This window comes from Neomonachus schauinslandi, chromosome 5 (assembly GCF_002201575.2).
Source record: "Neomonachus schauinslandi chromosome 5, ASM220157v2, whole genome shotgun sequence".
In the NCBI taxonomy this organism is placed as follows: Eukaryota; Metazoa; Chordata; class Mammalia; order Carnivora; family Phocidae; genus Neomonachus; species Neomonachus schauinslandi.
In genome coordinates, this window is record NC_058407.1 from 64275374 (window position 1) to 64290172 (window position 14799).

Below are 14799 nucleotides of genomic sequence, written 5' to 3' on the forward strand. Positions count from 1 at the left end.
GAGTTATTATTGCCCTGGATTTTTATTTAGGTTTTAGACTAGTAAATGCCATTGGTCTGTAGAACTGACCAAATGAAACAAAATTTTGTTTTAACAAAGTAAAACAAAAAATAATTCTCACTTTTTTTCTCTAAAGTATATTTATATAATTTCTTACCCGAGTTTCTATCCCTCATGAGATGAGGAATCTTAGAGGAAAATATTTTATTCACTATATGGAAAGGAGTACTAGTATAGTTTAAGTCCTTATTGGACTTAGTTCAAGATCGTAAAGTTAGGTGGAAAGTTCACTACAATATAGCTCTAACTCCTGCCCCAAGTCTCATTCTCCTAAAGTTCTAGACCAGTGCTGTCCAATAGAAATATAGAGGGAGTCATGTATAAATAAAACACTTTTAACTTTTCATTGAACTTCATTTAAAATCTTCATTAGAAATAAAATCTTCATTTAAAAGAAGGTGAAACTGGGGCCCCTGGGTGGCTCAGTCCATTAAGTGTCTGCCTTCAGCTCAGGTCATGATCCTGGGGTCCTGGTCCTGGAATGGAGCCCCACATCGGGCTCCCTGCTCAGTGGGGAGCCTGCTTCTCCCTCTCTCTTTGCCCCTCCCCCCTCTCGTGCTCACTCTCTTGTGCTCTCTGTGTCTCTCAAATAAATAAGTAAAATCTTTAAAAAAACAAAAAAAAAGGTGAAATTAATTGTAATATTTTATATTATTGTTAGTATCTTTTATTTAATCCCAAATATTGTCATTTCAATGTAAAATCAATATTAAAACATTATTAATGAGGTCATTTACATTATTATTTTTAAATTAAGTCTTCAAAATTTGGCATATATTCTTTTTTTTTTTTTTTAAGATTTTATTTATGGGGCGCCTGGGTGGCTCAGTCATTAAGCATCTGTCTTCGGCTCAGGTCATGGTCACGGGGTCCTGGGATCGAGCCCCATGTCGGGTTCCCTGCTCTATGGGAGGCCTGCTTCTCCCTCTTCCACTCCCCCTGCTTGTGTTCCCTCTCTCACTATGTCTCTGTCAGATAAATAAATAAAATCTTAAAAAAAAAAAAATAAAGATTTTATTAGAGAGAGCGCATGTGCGCGTGTGAGTACGAGTGGGGGAAGGGCAAAGGGAGAGGGAGAAGCAGACTCCACTGATAAGGGGCTTGATCCTAGGACTCTGGGATCACGACCTGAGCCAAAGGCAGACGCTTAACCAACTGAGCCACCCAGGCCCCCCAATTTGGCGTGTATTCTATTGCACATCTCAGTTTAGTCTAGCTACATTTCAGGTGCTCAGTAGCCATGTAGGGGTAGTGGCTACAGTATTGGCTGGTACAAATCTGAGAGAAATTTTTGTTGTTTATTCCCTTTTCCTTTGAACTCTTCTAATTCTTAGACATCTAGCATTACCTCAGATGGGACGGTTGTCAGGAGTCAGATGTTTGAGATTGCCTGCAGTACTGTAGGGTCTACAAATGTATTTTGATGATGTTGAAAAAAGATGTATGTATTTTTAATTATTTTGTGTCTACATCACATTTTAAAACCTAAAATGTTAGTCTTGAAAATGAACCAAATCCCTGGTTCCTTTTTGGTAGCTAATTATGAATAAAGTATGATTTCTCAATATGTCACTTTTTTTCTTCTTTTAAGAGGAAAATTTATGCTTAATAGAGAAGGATTATATTTCAGTTCCTAGGCTACCTCTTAACTTCATCCCTGCCTTTTGTTGCTTTGGTTTTCTTGGAAGGAGTTAGAATTGTTTACACTTTATATATTGTGCCTTTTTGGGGAATAATTTATCTGTCTTCTCACCTGCAGGCTTACCTGCAACAAGTTCAAGATCTGGTGATATTAGAAAGCATAATTCTGCAGACTTTAGGTAAATTTATTTTTCTTTAAAATATTAAGAAATGTATGCAATATAAAATTTTAAAATTTGCAAAATAGGAAGGCAGAAGAAAATCTCTAGTGAAGGTTTTTGCTAATTATAGAAGTTGTGGAATGCGGTTTAACCCTGACCTACACCATAGAGAGAAGTCAGGTATAGCCGTCCTTTGGAATAGTAGTTAGCAGGGTTTTTTTAATTCTACGTTCATGATTTGCTTTGGAAGTTTGTCAGTTATTAACTTCATGATAAATAATGGCAGAAACTAAAGAACTTTTTTCCTTTCATGGATTTTTATGATCTGTTTGTCTGTCATTATATTTATATAACAGGATCAATTTTTAACAATTTAACAATTTGGTAATAGTTTATTTTTTTTTAAAGAAGTCATGTAGTTTTTTTTTAGATTTATTGAAAAGATTTTGTTTGAGAAAGAGAGCGAAAAAGAGAGCACGAGCCGGGTGAGAGGCAGAGGTGGGAGCAGACTCCCCGCTGAGCAGGCAGCCAGATGTGGGACTCCAGGATCCATAACCTGAGCTGAAGGCATACGTCTAATGGACTGAGCCACTCAGACGCCCCTAGATTTATTTATTTGAGAGAGAGAACAAGCGCGCACGTGTGTGCAGCTGTGTGGAGGGAGGCGCAGAGGGAGCGAATCTTCAAACACACTCCCTACCCCGGGGCTCCGTTGGGCTCTATCTCACAACCTGTGAGATCATGACCTGAACCGAAACCAAGAACTGGATGCTCAATGGACTGAGCACCCAGGCACACCTCTAATCAGTGTTTAGAACAGCAGAGTTTTGGTGGAGAAATTTCAGCCCTAGCGGTTGATGGGCAACCCTGATGATGATGATTATTTTTATCAGAGATACTACCTTCTAAAAGCTTAGCAAATTTGGAAAATAAAGATTTTTTTCTTGGGCTGTTTTTCTCTTCTCTGGGTATGAGTTGTGTTGGTACACCTGTATTTTATTTCATGTCTGTACACACAATTCTTCAAGGCTTATCTTTTTTTTTTTTTTTTTTAGCATATGTGCTGCCAAAGTGAGCACTCAAAGCTTATCTCTGAAGTTAATTTCTGTTAATTAGCTTTTTACTTTAAATTATCTTCAGAGTAACTGTATTTTAGGGGAAAATGATATCTTTCTGGTGGAATAAATTTTAATATTTTAATGTGGAAGCCAGTAAGATCTAATTTGCATGAATCATTTGTCCATTGAGAATAATTTTCTGTTTAGAGATTATTGGTTCCTCAGGGGTCTTGAGACTGCATTAGCTTTATCATTTAGTGCAAAATATGATTGTCTTTGAAGATAATACGTCTTAGAGAAGAGTGTGCTATATGTGTTGTGTGACCCTCTTAGCCTCTGAACAGTAATTTTGGGAGAGGAAAATGAGGGAGGCCTTTAATGATGACTCAGATAAAAGAAGTATAAAATGACTCCAGTATCTTTAGCTTTTTAACTAAAGTACTTTTTTTTTTTAGGCTTTGAACTAACAATTGATCACCCACATACACATGTGGTAAAGTGCACTCAACTGGTTCGAGGTAAGGAATTCCAACTTGAAATGGCTGTCTTAAATTGTTTTACCATTTAATGGCTATGCTTTATTTATGGTGGACAAATATATAACATAGCTGCTTTGGCTAGAAGTTAAATTGAAAGGATTACCTGGCTTAAATCAAAATGAGTGTTTCTAACTTGGGATTTTTCTGCTGGGTTCTTAAAGTTTTTAGGTGATCTTCAGTTAGAGAGAATTAGCCTCTTGACAATGTTTGTCAGAGCCTGGAGCAGATTTCATAAAGTCAAGTGACAAATATCTAATAGCAGTTTAAGGATATAGTTAGAAAGCATTAGAAGGTTTACATTGAGCAAGGATAAGGTTAAACAAAGGTGGATATATGCTGGTATTGAAAAGACTGAGTTTTTTTTTTTAAATATTTTATTTATTTATTTGAGACAGAGAGAATGAGAGAGAGAGAGCACATGAGAGGGGGGAGGGTCAGAGGGAGAAGCAGGCTCCCTGCCGAGCAGGGAGCCCGATGCGGGACTCGATCCCGGGACTCCAGGATCATGACCCGAGCCGAAAGCAGTCGCCTAACCAACTGAGCCACCCAGGCGCCCTGAAAAGACTGAGTTTTAAGGAAAATTAAAATTTACTTTATTACCCAGAGCAGTTTTGGGGGGAAGGGAAGATTTTTTTTTTTTTCCCTTCATTGTGGTATATCAAGTAATTTATGTTATTTGATGATTTGGGGTCTGAATCACAGGCTACTCCATTAAAAAAAATTTTTTTAAGCACAGATCACTTTTCCCAAATATACAAAGGTATTCTGGGTTCTGATCTTGCCTCCAAATTAGTTCATCTTCTAGTTCAGTATTTTTCAGTGAACCCTTGCATCAGAATTTCTAGGTTACCTGTTAAAAATGCATGTGTCCTTCTCCAAACATACTGAGTCACACTCTAGGAAGGATGTCCAGGAATTGCATTTTAAACAAGTATTTCAAATACTTGGTGTGCAATGTAAAGCTTGAGTTCCTTGGTCTGGAAGCAGCATAATTATTATAATTAAAAGTTGCTGATTTGTCTTCTTTTGTAGAATGTTAAACATCAGGTGGTCAGGGACCAAGTCTGCCTTATTTGTTATTATGTTCTCTACTTGGAAATATTAAATGCTCACTAAATAATGGAGAATGAATGGAACTAATAACTTTTTTCCGTCTCCCTCCCCTCCCTTTTCTTTTTTAGCAAGCAAGGACTTAGCACAGACTTCTTACTTCATGGCAACCAACAGGTTTATATTTTAATATTTTTCTCTTCTATTTTTGGGATAGGGCTTTACTTGGGTTGGAATTGTCACTTTTTGGGGGGTATATGGAAAGATATCAGGTCTAGCACTTAGTAAACTAGAACCCAAAGACCCAGGTTGGATTGTTGATACAGTGTATTACAGACAATTCTCTGGAACTGTTGATTTTTCTGTACAGTTTTCATATTTTACCTTAAATTTCCATGGTGCTTTTTAATTTGCTAAGATGATGTAATTATGTAGTACTGATGGTTTGAAAGCATACTTGATTCTGCATGTCTTCCTTTGCTTTAAAATATCCAAGAGCAGGGGTGCCTGGCTGCTCAGTTGGGAGAGCATGTAACTCTTGATCTCAGGGTGCTGAGTTCAAGCCCCACGTTGGGTGTAGAGATTACTTAAAGATAAAATCTAAAAAAAATAATTAAAAAAATAATCCAAGAGCATAGTTCTGTAAGTTTAGGTAAACTTCAGGTTGATAGTGACTAAGAATCTAATTGGAGGATTCTGCAATAATTACGGTATTTATTTATTTATTTTAAAGATTTTATTTATTAGAGAGAGAGTGTGCATGTGTGTGACTGAGCGCGCATGAGCCGGGGGAGGGGCGGAGGGAGAGGGACAAACAGATTCCCTGCTGAGTGGGGAAGCCTGACACCCGGCTCCATCCTGGGACTCTGAGATCATGACCTGAGCCGAAGTCAGATGCTTAATCAACCAAGCCACCCAGGTGTCCCAATAATTATGGTATTTAAAAGACTTATTTTTCTTCCCCCATTGCCAGATAAATGTGCATGTATATGTGTAAAGAGGTATAATGTTTTTGTCTTTCTTCTTCTCTTTTTAAAACAAAAATTAATACATAATTTGTATTACCAAATTACTTGATCAGTCTCATCTCCAATTGATTGTTCATGGAAATCAAAGATACTCCTATTGACTGTCGTTTCATTTTTATAGCCTGATAGGAGAAATTTTTGAAGTAAACCATCAGTTAAGCATATTCACAATTGAGAGAGTGATTGTCTATTCATTAGTTTAGTATATTTTTATTTTTTTAATTTAAATTTAACTTAGTTAACATATACTATAATATTAGTTTCAGGGGTAGAGTTTGGTGCTTATCAGTTGCATACAACACCCAGTGCTCATTACATCAAGTGCCCTCCTAAATGTCCATCACCCAGTTACCCCTCTATTCATTATTTTAAATAGACCAGACCTGTGATTGGCAAGAGATAAGATAATTTTAAGGGGGTTTTAAGTATTTGATTTAGGGATTACACATAACTAAAAATCTTATAATTTTCCTTGAGTTCTAAGCTGCTCTCAGGATAATAGATCCTTATTTTAAAAAACTGAGTACCCTATCTCTTTGGTTTTGGTCCTGGTCTTTTGTCAGTGTGTGGGATTGAATGATGTATAGCCAAAAAATTCAGAAATGTTACCTGAGCAGGTGGGTTAATGGAAAATCATGTTGAGTGCTGGATCAGAGCACTGGATATTTCTTACCCTTCTTACTCTCCAGTGTTTTTAAATTTTTTTTTCTTTTTAAATAATGGAGAGTTTTAACTTTGGGTTCAGAATTGAGAGCTCATGACACTCTCTTGTTTCCTTCCCTCTGATGTCAGCTTGCATTTGACCACATTTAGCCTGCAGTACACACCTCCTGTGGTGGCCTGTGTCTGCATTCATCTGGCTTGCAAGTGGTCCAACTGGGAGATCCCAGTCTCAACTGATGGGAAGCACTGGTGGGAGTATGTTGACGCCACTGTGACCTTGGAACTTTTAGATGGTAAGTTTTAGAGTAAGGGACCTTGAAAAGCACTTGCTCTTGATCTGTCACATATCTGGCCCAAAGTGACTTGATTCAGATGAAAATAGTTAGTTGAGGTTATTCTTGTTTTTTTACTTCTGCTTCTCTGAGTTTTTCTTAAATGTTCTATTTCATTTGTAGAACTGACACATGAATTTCTACAGATTCTGGAGAAAACCCCTAACAGGCTCAAACGAATTCGGAATTGGAGGGTAAGAATTATTGCTGTCAGCTTGTGGTACAAAACCAGTTTTTTTTCTTTTGACTGCACAGTGAATATACCAGAATTGGTTATGTACCCCAGGTTTGGAATTACCCTTTTCTTGTTACGTAATAATCATGACTTCAACTTCATAACTTAGATACTGGCCCAGAAGTCAGTGGTGATAGGTGATAGCAGGATTTGTTTTGTGTTGTGCAACTCTTGTGATATAGTCAGTCGGCAACATTGATTGAGTGTTTTCTGTGTGGAGACTGTTAGGGAAAAAATGTGGCTACTCTGAGTCATAAAGTGTTGGGTTCTGGTAGAGGAAAGATAGAGTTACAAGGTTAGAGCTGGTATTATTCTGCTTTGACATTATTTGCTTTTTAAATGGATTTTAAATTTTGTTTTTATGTAGATGCAGGCTAAAGTTGTATTTCTTTTTTTTTTTTAGATTTTATTTATTTGACAGAGAGACTCAGCGAGAGAAGGAACACAAGCAGGGGGAGTAGGAGGGGGAGAAGCAGGCTTCCCGTGGAGCAGGGAGCCCAATGCAGGGCTCGATCCCAGGAGCCTGGGATCATGACCTGAGCCGAAGGCAGATGCTTAATGACTAAGCCACCCAGGCGCCCCCTAAAGTTGTATTTCAGATATTTTTCAAAGTCTTATTTATATAATGGAATCATTCTTTTTTCCCTTGGCATTAGATAGAAAGTTCATTTAAACACGTTCCTTGCAGGGGTGCCTGGGTGGCTCAGTCGGTTAAGCATCTGCCTTTGGCTCAGGTCATGATCCCAGGGTCCTGGTATCGAGCTCCCTGCTCAGCGGGGAGCCTACTTCTCCCTCTTCCTTGTGCTCTCTCTCACTCTCTCTCTTTCTCTCAAATAAATTTTTTTTTTTTAAGATTTTTATTTATTTGACAGAGAGAGACACAGCGAGAGAGGGAACACAAGCAGGGGGAGTGGGAGAGGGAGAAGCAGGCTTTCCTGCCGAGCAGGGAGACCGATGAGGGACTCGATCCCAGGACCCTGAGATCATGACCTGAGCTGAAGGCAGACGCTTAAGGACTGAGCCACCCAGGTGCCCCTAAATAAATAAAATCTTAAAAAAAAATAAATAAAAATGTTCCCTGCATTCTCAGAAATCCAGATTGATAAAATTAATTTCATTCTCCTGAGTTTAGTGAATTGTAGAAAATGAGTTTGCCTAGGATTCACAGGAGGCTTGAGAGCACATGGGTCATCACTGTGATCATATGACACCTCACCAAAATTTCTGGAATTTGCTTTTGGAGTAACTGCTGTCATAAGCAGTCATAAGGCATAGACGTTAATGAATGAATTTTAGATATGCACAAATTAATTTTTTTAATTGGCTTGTAGCATTGGTATAGATTGCTGTAACTTTTTGGGGGATGTGATAGAACACTTAATGTAAGATTACCCTTTTAGCAAATTTTTGAGTATACGGTTACTTACAGGTATTATGTTGTACAGTAGGTTTCTAGGACTTGTATAACTGACTTTGTACCTTTTGACTAATACATCCTTGTTTCCCCCCTACCCCCAGGCCACTATTTTACTCTGTCTATATGAGTTTAAATCTTAGATTCCTCACATAAGTGAGATCATATTTTGTCTTTCTGTGTCTGGCTTATTTCACAGCAAAAGGCCTTCCAGGTTCATTCATGTGGCAAATGGCAGGATTTCTTTTTTTTTTTTTTTTTAATTGTGGTAAAATGCGTATAGCATAAAAGTTACCATCTTAACCATTTTTAAATGTACGGTTCAGGAGTATTAAGTATATTCAGATTGTTGTGCAACCATCATTACCATTTGTCTCCATAATTCATTTCATTTTTTGAAACTGAAACTTTATACTCATTAAATAATTCCCCCTTCCCCCTTCCCCCCCGCCCCCGGCAATCACAATTATGCTTTCTGTCTTTGTGATGTGGCTACTCTTAAGTACTTTATATAAATGGAATAATACAGTATTTGTCTTTTTGTGGTTTATTTCACTTAGCATAATGTTCTCAAGGTTCATCCATGTTGTAGCATATTGTAGAATTTTTTAAAGGTTGAGTAATATTCCCTTGTATGTATCCACCGCAGTTTGCTTATCCATTCATCTGTTGATGGATGCTTAAGTTGCTTCCATATTTTAGCTACTGTGAATAATGCCATGAACATGGGTGTACAAGTATGTCTTCAAGATCTTGATTTTTATTCTTTTGGTTATATACCCAGAATTGGAATTGCTGGATTATATGGTAATTCTGTTTTTAATTTTAATTTTTTTGAAGTTGTTTTTAAATTTTTTAATTAGAAAAATAAAAAAATTTTGAAGTCCAGATTGTTCCTTTTTTTGTTGTTGTTACCTGTGCCATTGATGGCATATCCAGGAAATTGCCAAATCCACTGTTGTGAAGCCTTTGTCCTGTTTTCTTCTAAGAGTTTTATTGCTTTGAGTCCTTTATCCAATTTTGAGCTAATTTTGTATGTGGTATTAGGTAAGGGTCCAACTTCATTCTTTTGAATGTGGATATCCAGTTTTCCCAGCACCATTTATTTTTATTTTTATTTTTTAATTTTTTAAGATTTTATTTATTTATTTGACAGAGAGAGAGACAGCGAGAGAGGGAACACAAGCAGGAGGAGTGGGAGAGGGAGAAGCAGGCTTCCCGCCGAGCAGGGAGCCCGATGTGGGGCTTGATCCCAGGACTCTGGGATCATGACCTGAGCCGAAGGCAGACGTTTAACTGACTGAGCCACCCACGCGCCCCTCCCAGCACCATTTATTAAAAAGACTATCCTTTCCCCGTCTTGGTCTTGGCATCTTTGGCAAAAATCATTTGACCATATATGCAAGGGTTTGTTTTTGGGCTTTCTCTTCTGTTTCATTCATCTGTATGTCTCTTAATGCCAGTATCACACTATATTACTGTATAGTGATTACTGTAGCTTTATAGTAAGTTTTGAAATCAGGAGGTGTGAATTCTCCAGTTTTGTTCTTCATTTCCAGATTGTTTTAGCTATTTGGGGGTCACTTGAGATCTCATATAAGTTTTAGGGTGGCCTTTTCTATTTCTGCAAAAAATAATGGGATTTTGATAGGGATTGCATTGAATTTTCAGGTTGCTTAGGGTCATAATGTTCACATTTTAACAATATGAAGCCTTTGAATCCAGAACATGGAATGAGTTTTCCATTTAGTCTTAATTTCTTTTAGCAGTGTTTTCCAGTTTTAATCATACAAGTCTTTCACCTCCCTGGTTAAGTTAATTCATAAGGTTTTTGTTTTGTTTTGTTTTGATACTATTGTAAATAGGATTGTTTTCATAATTTCCTTTACAGATTGTTCATGTATAGAAATGCAACTGAAATTTATGTGTTGACTTTGTATCCTGCTACTTTGCTGAATTTATTAATAATAATTTTTATGGGGCGCCTGGGTGGCTCAGTCGGTTAAGCGACTGCCTTCGGCTCAGGTCATGATCCTGGAGTCCCGGGATCGAGTCCCGCATCGGGCTCCCTGCTCGGCGGGGAGTCTGCTTCTCCCTCTGCCCCTCCCCCCTCTCGTGCTCTCTGTCTCTCATTCTCTCTCTCTCAAATAAATAAATAAAATCTTTTAAAAAAAAATAATAATAATAATAATTTTTATGTATGTGGAGTTTTCTATGTAAGATTATATCATCTGCCTTAGGGTTAAATGTCTGCCTTCGGCTCAGGTGTCATGATCCCAGGGTCCTGGGATCGAGTCCCTCATCGGTCTCCCTGCTTGGTAGGGAGTCTGCTTCTCCTTCTACCTGACCCTCCCCCTGCTCGTGCTATCTCTCTTTCTGTCAAATCAATAAAGTCTTTTTAAAAAAAATTATATCCTCTGCAAACAGGTAATTTTACTTTTTTGCCAATTTGAATGCTCTTTTTTTTTGAGAGAGAGAGAACGTCAGTGGGGAGGGGCAGAGGGAGAGAGAGAATCTTAGGCAGACTCCATGCTCAGCACTGAGCCTGACATGGGGCTCCATTTCACAACCTGAGATCATAACCTGAGCCAAAATCAAGAGTCAGACGCTTAACTGACTGAGCCACCCAGGTGTCTCTGAATGCTTTCTTTTGCCTACTTGTTCTGATGAGAACTTCTAATACTTTGTTGAATAAAATTGAAAGGGGCATCCTTGCCTTGTTCTAGATCATAGCAGAGCGCTTTCAGTTTTTCACTGTTGAATGTGATGTTTGCTTTGAGTGTTTCATATATGGCTTTTATTATGTTGAGGTAGTTTCCTTCTATTAGTTTGTTGGGTGTTTTTATCATGAGAGGGTGTTGAATTTTGTCAAATGCTTTTTCTGTATCTGGAAGATCATGTGTTTTTTTTCCTTTATTGTGTTTACGTGGCATGTCACATGGATGACTTTTGTATGTTGAACCATTCTTGCGTTCTAGGAGTAAGTCTTACTTGGTCATAGTGTGTAATTCTTTTAATATGCTGCTAAATTCAGTTTGTTAGTATCTTTTTTTTTAAGATTTTATTTATTTATTTGTCAGAGAGAGAGCGAGCACAGGGAGGGGGAGAGGTAGGCAGAAGGAGAAGCAGACTCAAGTCCGTCCCCCGCCCCCCTGCCCCGATGTGGGACTCTATCCCAGGACCCTGGGATCATGACCTGAGCCAAAGCAGACAGATGCTTAACCGACTGAGCTACCCGGGCGTCCCAGTTTGTTTAGTATTTTGTTGAGAATTTTTACATGAGTGTCTTTGTCTGGCTTTGATATCAGGGGAATGCTGGCCTCATAGAATGAGTTGAGAGGTGTTGCCTCCTCTTCAAATTTCTGGAAAAGTTTTAAAAAGATTCACCAGTGAAGCCATCAGGTCCAGGGCTGTTCTTTGTTGGGAAATTATTTTATTACTGATTCAGTCTCCTTCCTAGTTACTGTTCAGATTTTCTATTTCTTTATGGTTTATTCTCGGTAGGTTTTGTGTTTCTAGGAATTAGTCCATTTCATCTAGATTATCTAATTTATTGGCATACAGTTGTTCAGAGTACTCTTTTTAAAAATTTTTTTAAAGTCAGGTTTATTAAGGTACAATTTACATAGAGTAAAATTCACTTTTTCCCCCCTCTTTAATGTCCATCACCCAGTTCCTCCATCCCTCCAACCCTTTCCCCTCCAGCAACCCTGAGTTTTTTTCCTATGATTAAGAGTCTCTTATGGTTTGTCTCCCTTTCTGATTTTGTCTTGTTTTATTTTTCCTCTCTTCCCCTATGATCCTCTGTTTTATTTTTTAAATTCCACGTAAGAGTGAGATCATATGGTAATTGTCTTTCTCTGATTGACTTATTTCACTTAGCATAATACCCTCTAGTTCCATCCATGTCATTGCAAATGGCAAGACTTCGGATTTTTTGATGGCTGAGCAGTATTCCATTGTGTGTGCATGTGTGTGTTTGTGTGTGTGTATTATATATATATAATATGTCATCACATCTTCTTTATTCATCTGTCAGTGGATATCTGGGCTCTTTCCATAATAGGGCTATTGTGGACATTGCTACTATAAACATTGGGGTGCAGGTGCCCCTTCGGATCACTACATTTCTATCTTTGGAGTAAATACCTAGTAGTATAATTGCTGGGTCGTACAGTAGCTCTATTTTCAACTTTCTGAGGAACCTCCAGCTGTTTTCCAGAGTGGCTGCACCAGCTTGCATTCCCACCAACAGTGTAAGAGGGTTCCCCTTTCTCTGCATCCTCATCAACATCTGTCGTTTCCTGACTTGTTAATTTTAGCCATTCTGACCAGTGTGAGGTCGTATCTTATTATGGCTTTGATTTGTATTTCCCTGATGCCGAGTGATGTGGAGAATTTTTTCATGTGTCTGTTGGCCATTTGGATGTCTTCTTTGGAGGAATGTCTGTTCATGTTTCTGCCCATTTCTTGATTGGATTATTTGCTTTTTGGGGGTGTTGAGTTTGATAAGTTCTTTTTTTTTTTTTTTTTTTTTTAAAGATTTTATTTATTTATTTGAGACAGAGAGAATGAGAGAGAGAGAGAGCACATGAGAGGGGGGAGGGTCAGAGGGAGAAGCAGGCTCCCCGCCGAGCAGAGAGCCCGATGCGGGACTCGATCCAGGGACTCCAGGATCATGACCTGAGCCGAAGGCAGTCGCTTAACCAACTGAGCCAGCCAGGCGCCCCTTAATAAGTTCTTTATAGATTTTGGATACTAGCTCTTTATCTGATAAGACATTTGCAAATACCTTCTCCCACTCTGTCAGTTGTCTTTTGGTTTTATTGACTGTTTTCTTTGCTGTGCAAAAGCTTTTTATCTTGTTGAAGCCCCAGTAGTTCATTTTTGCCTTTGTTTCCCTTGCCCTTGAAGATGTGTCTAGCAAGAAGTTGCTGCAACCGAGGTTGTAGAGTTTTCTGCCTGTATTTTCCTCTAGAGTTTTGATGGACTCCTGTCTCACATTTAGGTCTTTCATCCATTTTGAGTCTATTTTTGTGTGTGGTGTAAGGAAATGGTCCAATTTCATTCTTCTGTATGTGGCTATCCAATTTTCCTAACACCACTTGTTGAAGAGACTGTCTTTTTCCATTGGATATTCTTTCCTGCTTTGTCGAATATTAGTTGACCATACAGTTGAGGGTCTATTTCTGGGTTCTGTGTTCTGCTGTGTGTCTGTTTTTGTGCCAGTACCGTACTGTCTTGATGATTATATTGTAATAGAGCTTGAAGTCTGGGATTCTGATGGCACCAGCTTTGGTTTTCTTTTTCAACCTTCCTCTGGCTGTTCAGGGTCTTTTCTGGTTCCAAAGAAATTTTAGGATTGTTTGTTCCAGCTTGGTGAGAAAAGTTGGTTTTTTTTATAGGGATTGCATTGAATCTGTAGATTGCTCTAGGTAGCATAGACATTGTAACATATTTGTTCTTCCAATCCATGAGTATGGAAGGTTTTTCCATTTCTTTGTGTCTTCCTCAATTTCTTTCATGAGTGTTCTATAATTTTCTGAGTATGGATCCTTTGTCGTTTGTTTAGGTTTATTCCTAGGTATCTTGTGGTTTTGGGGAGCAGTTGTAAATGGGATTGACTCCTTAATTTTTCTTTCTTCTGTCTCATTGTTAGTGTATAGAAATACAACTGATTTCTGTGCATTGATTTTATATCCTGCCACTTTGCTGAATTCTTGTATGAGTTCTAGCAATTTTGGGGTACAGTCTTTTGGGTTCTCCACATAGAGTATCATGTCATCTGCAAAGAGTGAGAGTTTGACTTCTTTTTTGGTTATTTGAATGCCTTTTATTTCTTTTTGTTGTCTGCTGAGGCTAGGACTTCTAGTACCATGTTGAACAATAGTGATGATAGTGGACATCCCTGCCATGTTCCTGACCTAAAAAGCTCTCAGTTTTTCCCCATTGAAGAATGATATTTCCTGTGGGCTTTTCATGTATGGCTTTTATGATATTGAAGTATGTTCCCTCTATCCCTACACTCTGAAGAGTTTTAATCAAGAAAGGATGCTGTACTTTGTCAAATGCTTTCTCTACATCTATTGAGAGGATCATATGGTTTTTGTCCTTTCTTTTATTAATGTAGTGTATTGATTGATTTGTGGATGTTGAATCACCCTTGCAGCCCAGGAATAAATCCCATTTGGTTGTGGTGAATAATTCTTTTAATATACTGTTGGATCCTGTTGGCTAGTATCTTGGTGAGAATTTTGGCATCCATGTTCATCAGGGATATTGGTCTGTAATTCTTTTTAGTGGGGTGTTTGGTTTTAGGATCAAAGTAATACTGGCCTCATAGAGTTTGGAAAATTTCCTTCCATTTCTATTTTTTGAAACAGCTTCAGGAGAATAAGTATTAGTTCTTCTTTAAATGTTTGGTAGAATTCCCCTGGGAAGCCATCCGGCTCTGGACTCTTGTTTGTTGGGAGATTTTTGATTACTGCTTCAATTTCCTTGCTGGTTATGGGTCTGTTCAGGTTTTCTGTTTCTTCTTGTTTTAGTTTTGGTAGTTTATTCGTCTCTAGGAATGCATCCATTTCTTCCAGATTGCCTTAAGGTCAGAGTACCCTTAAA

The 14799-nt window shown here is 38.1% G+C and overlaps 1 protein-coding gene across 3 annotated transcripts in view; it reads left to right on the forward strand.

Annotated features, from left to right (window-relative positions):
* CCNT1 (cyclin T1) overlaps positions 1-14799 on the forward strand; it is a 32470-nt gene that overhangs the window by 11276 nt on the left and 6395 nt on the right. For 2 of the 3 annotated variants that reach the window (XM_021704837.2, XM_044914863.1), the window contains exons 4-8: positions 1820-1880; positions 3376-3438; positions 4641-4686; positions 6330-6493; positions 6656-6726. In XM_021704837.2, the coding sequence (XP_021560512.1) occupies positions 1820-1880; positions 3376-3438; positions 4641-4686; positions 6330-6493; positions 6656-6726 (405 nt within the window). The remainder of the gene's footprint in view (positions 1-1819; positions 1881-3375; positions 3439-4640; positions 4687-6329; positions 6494-6655; positions 6727-14799) is intronic. The other variant, XM_044914864.1, reaches the window with a different exon arrangement.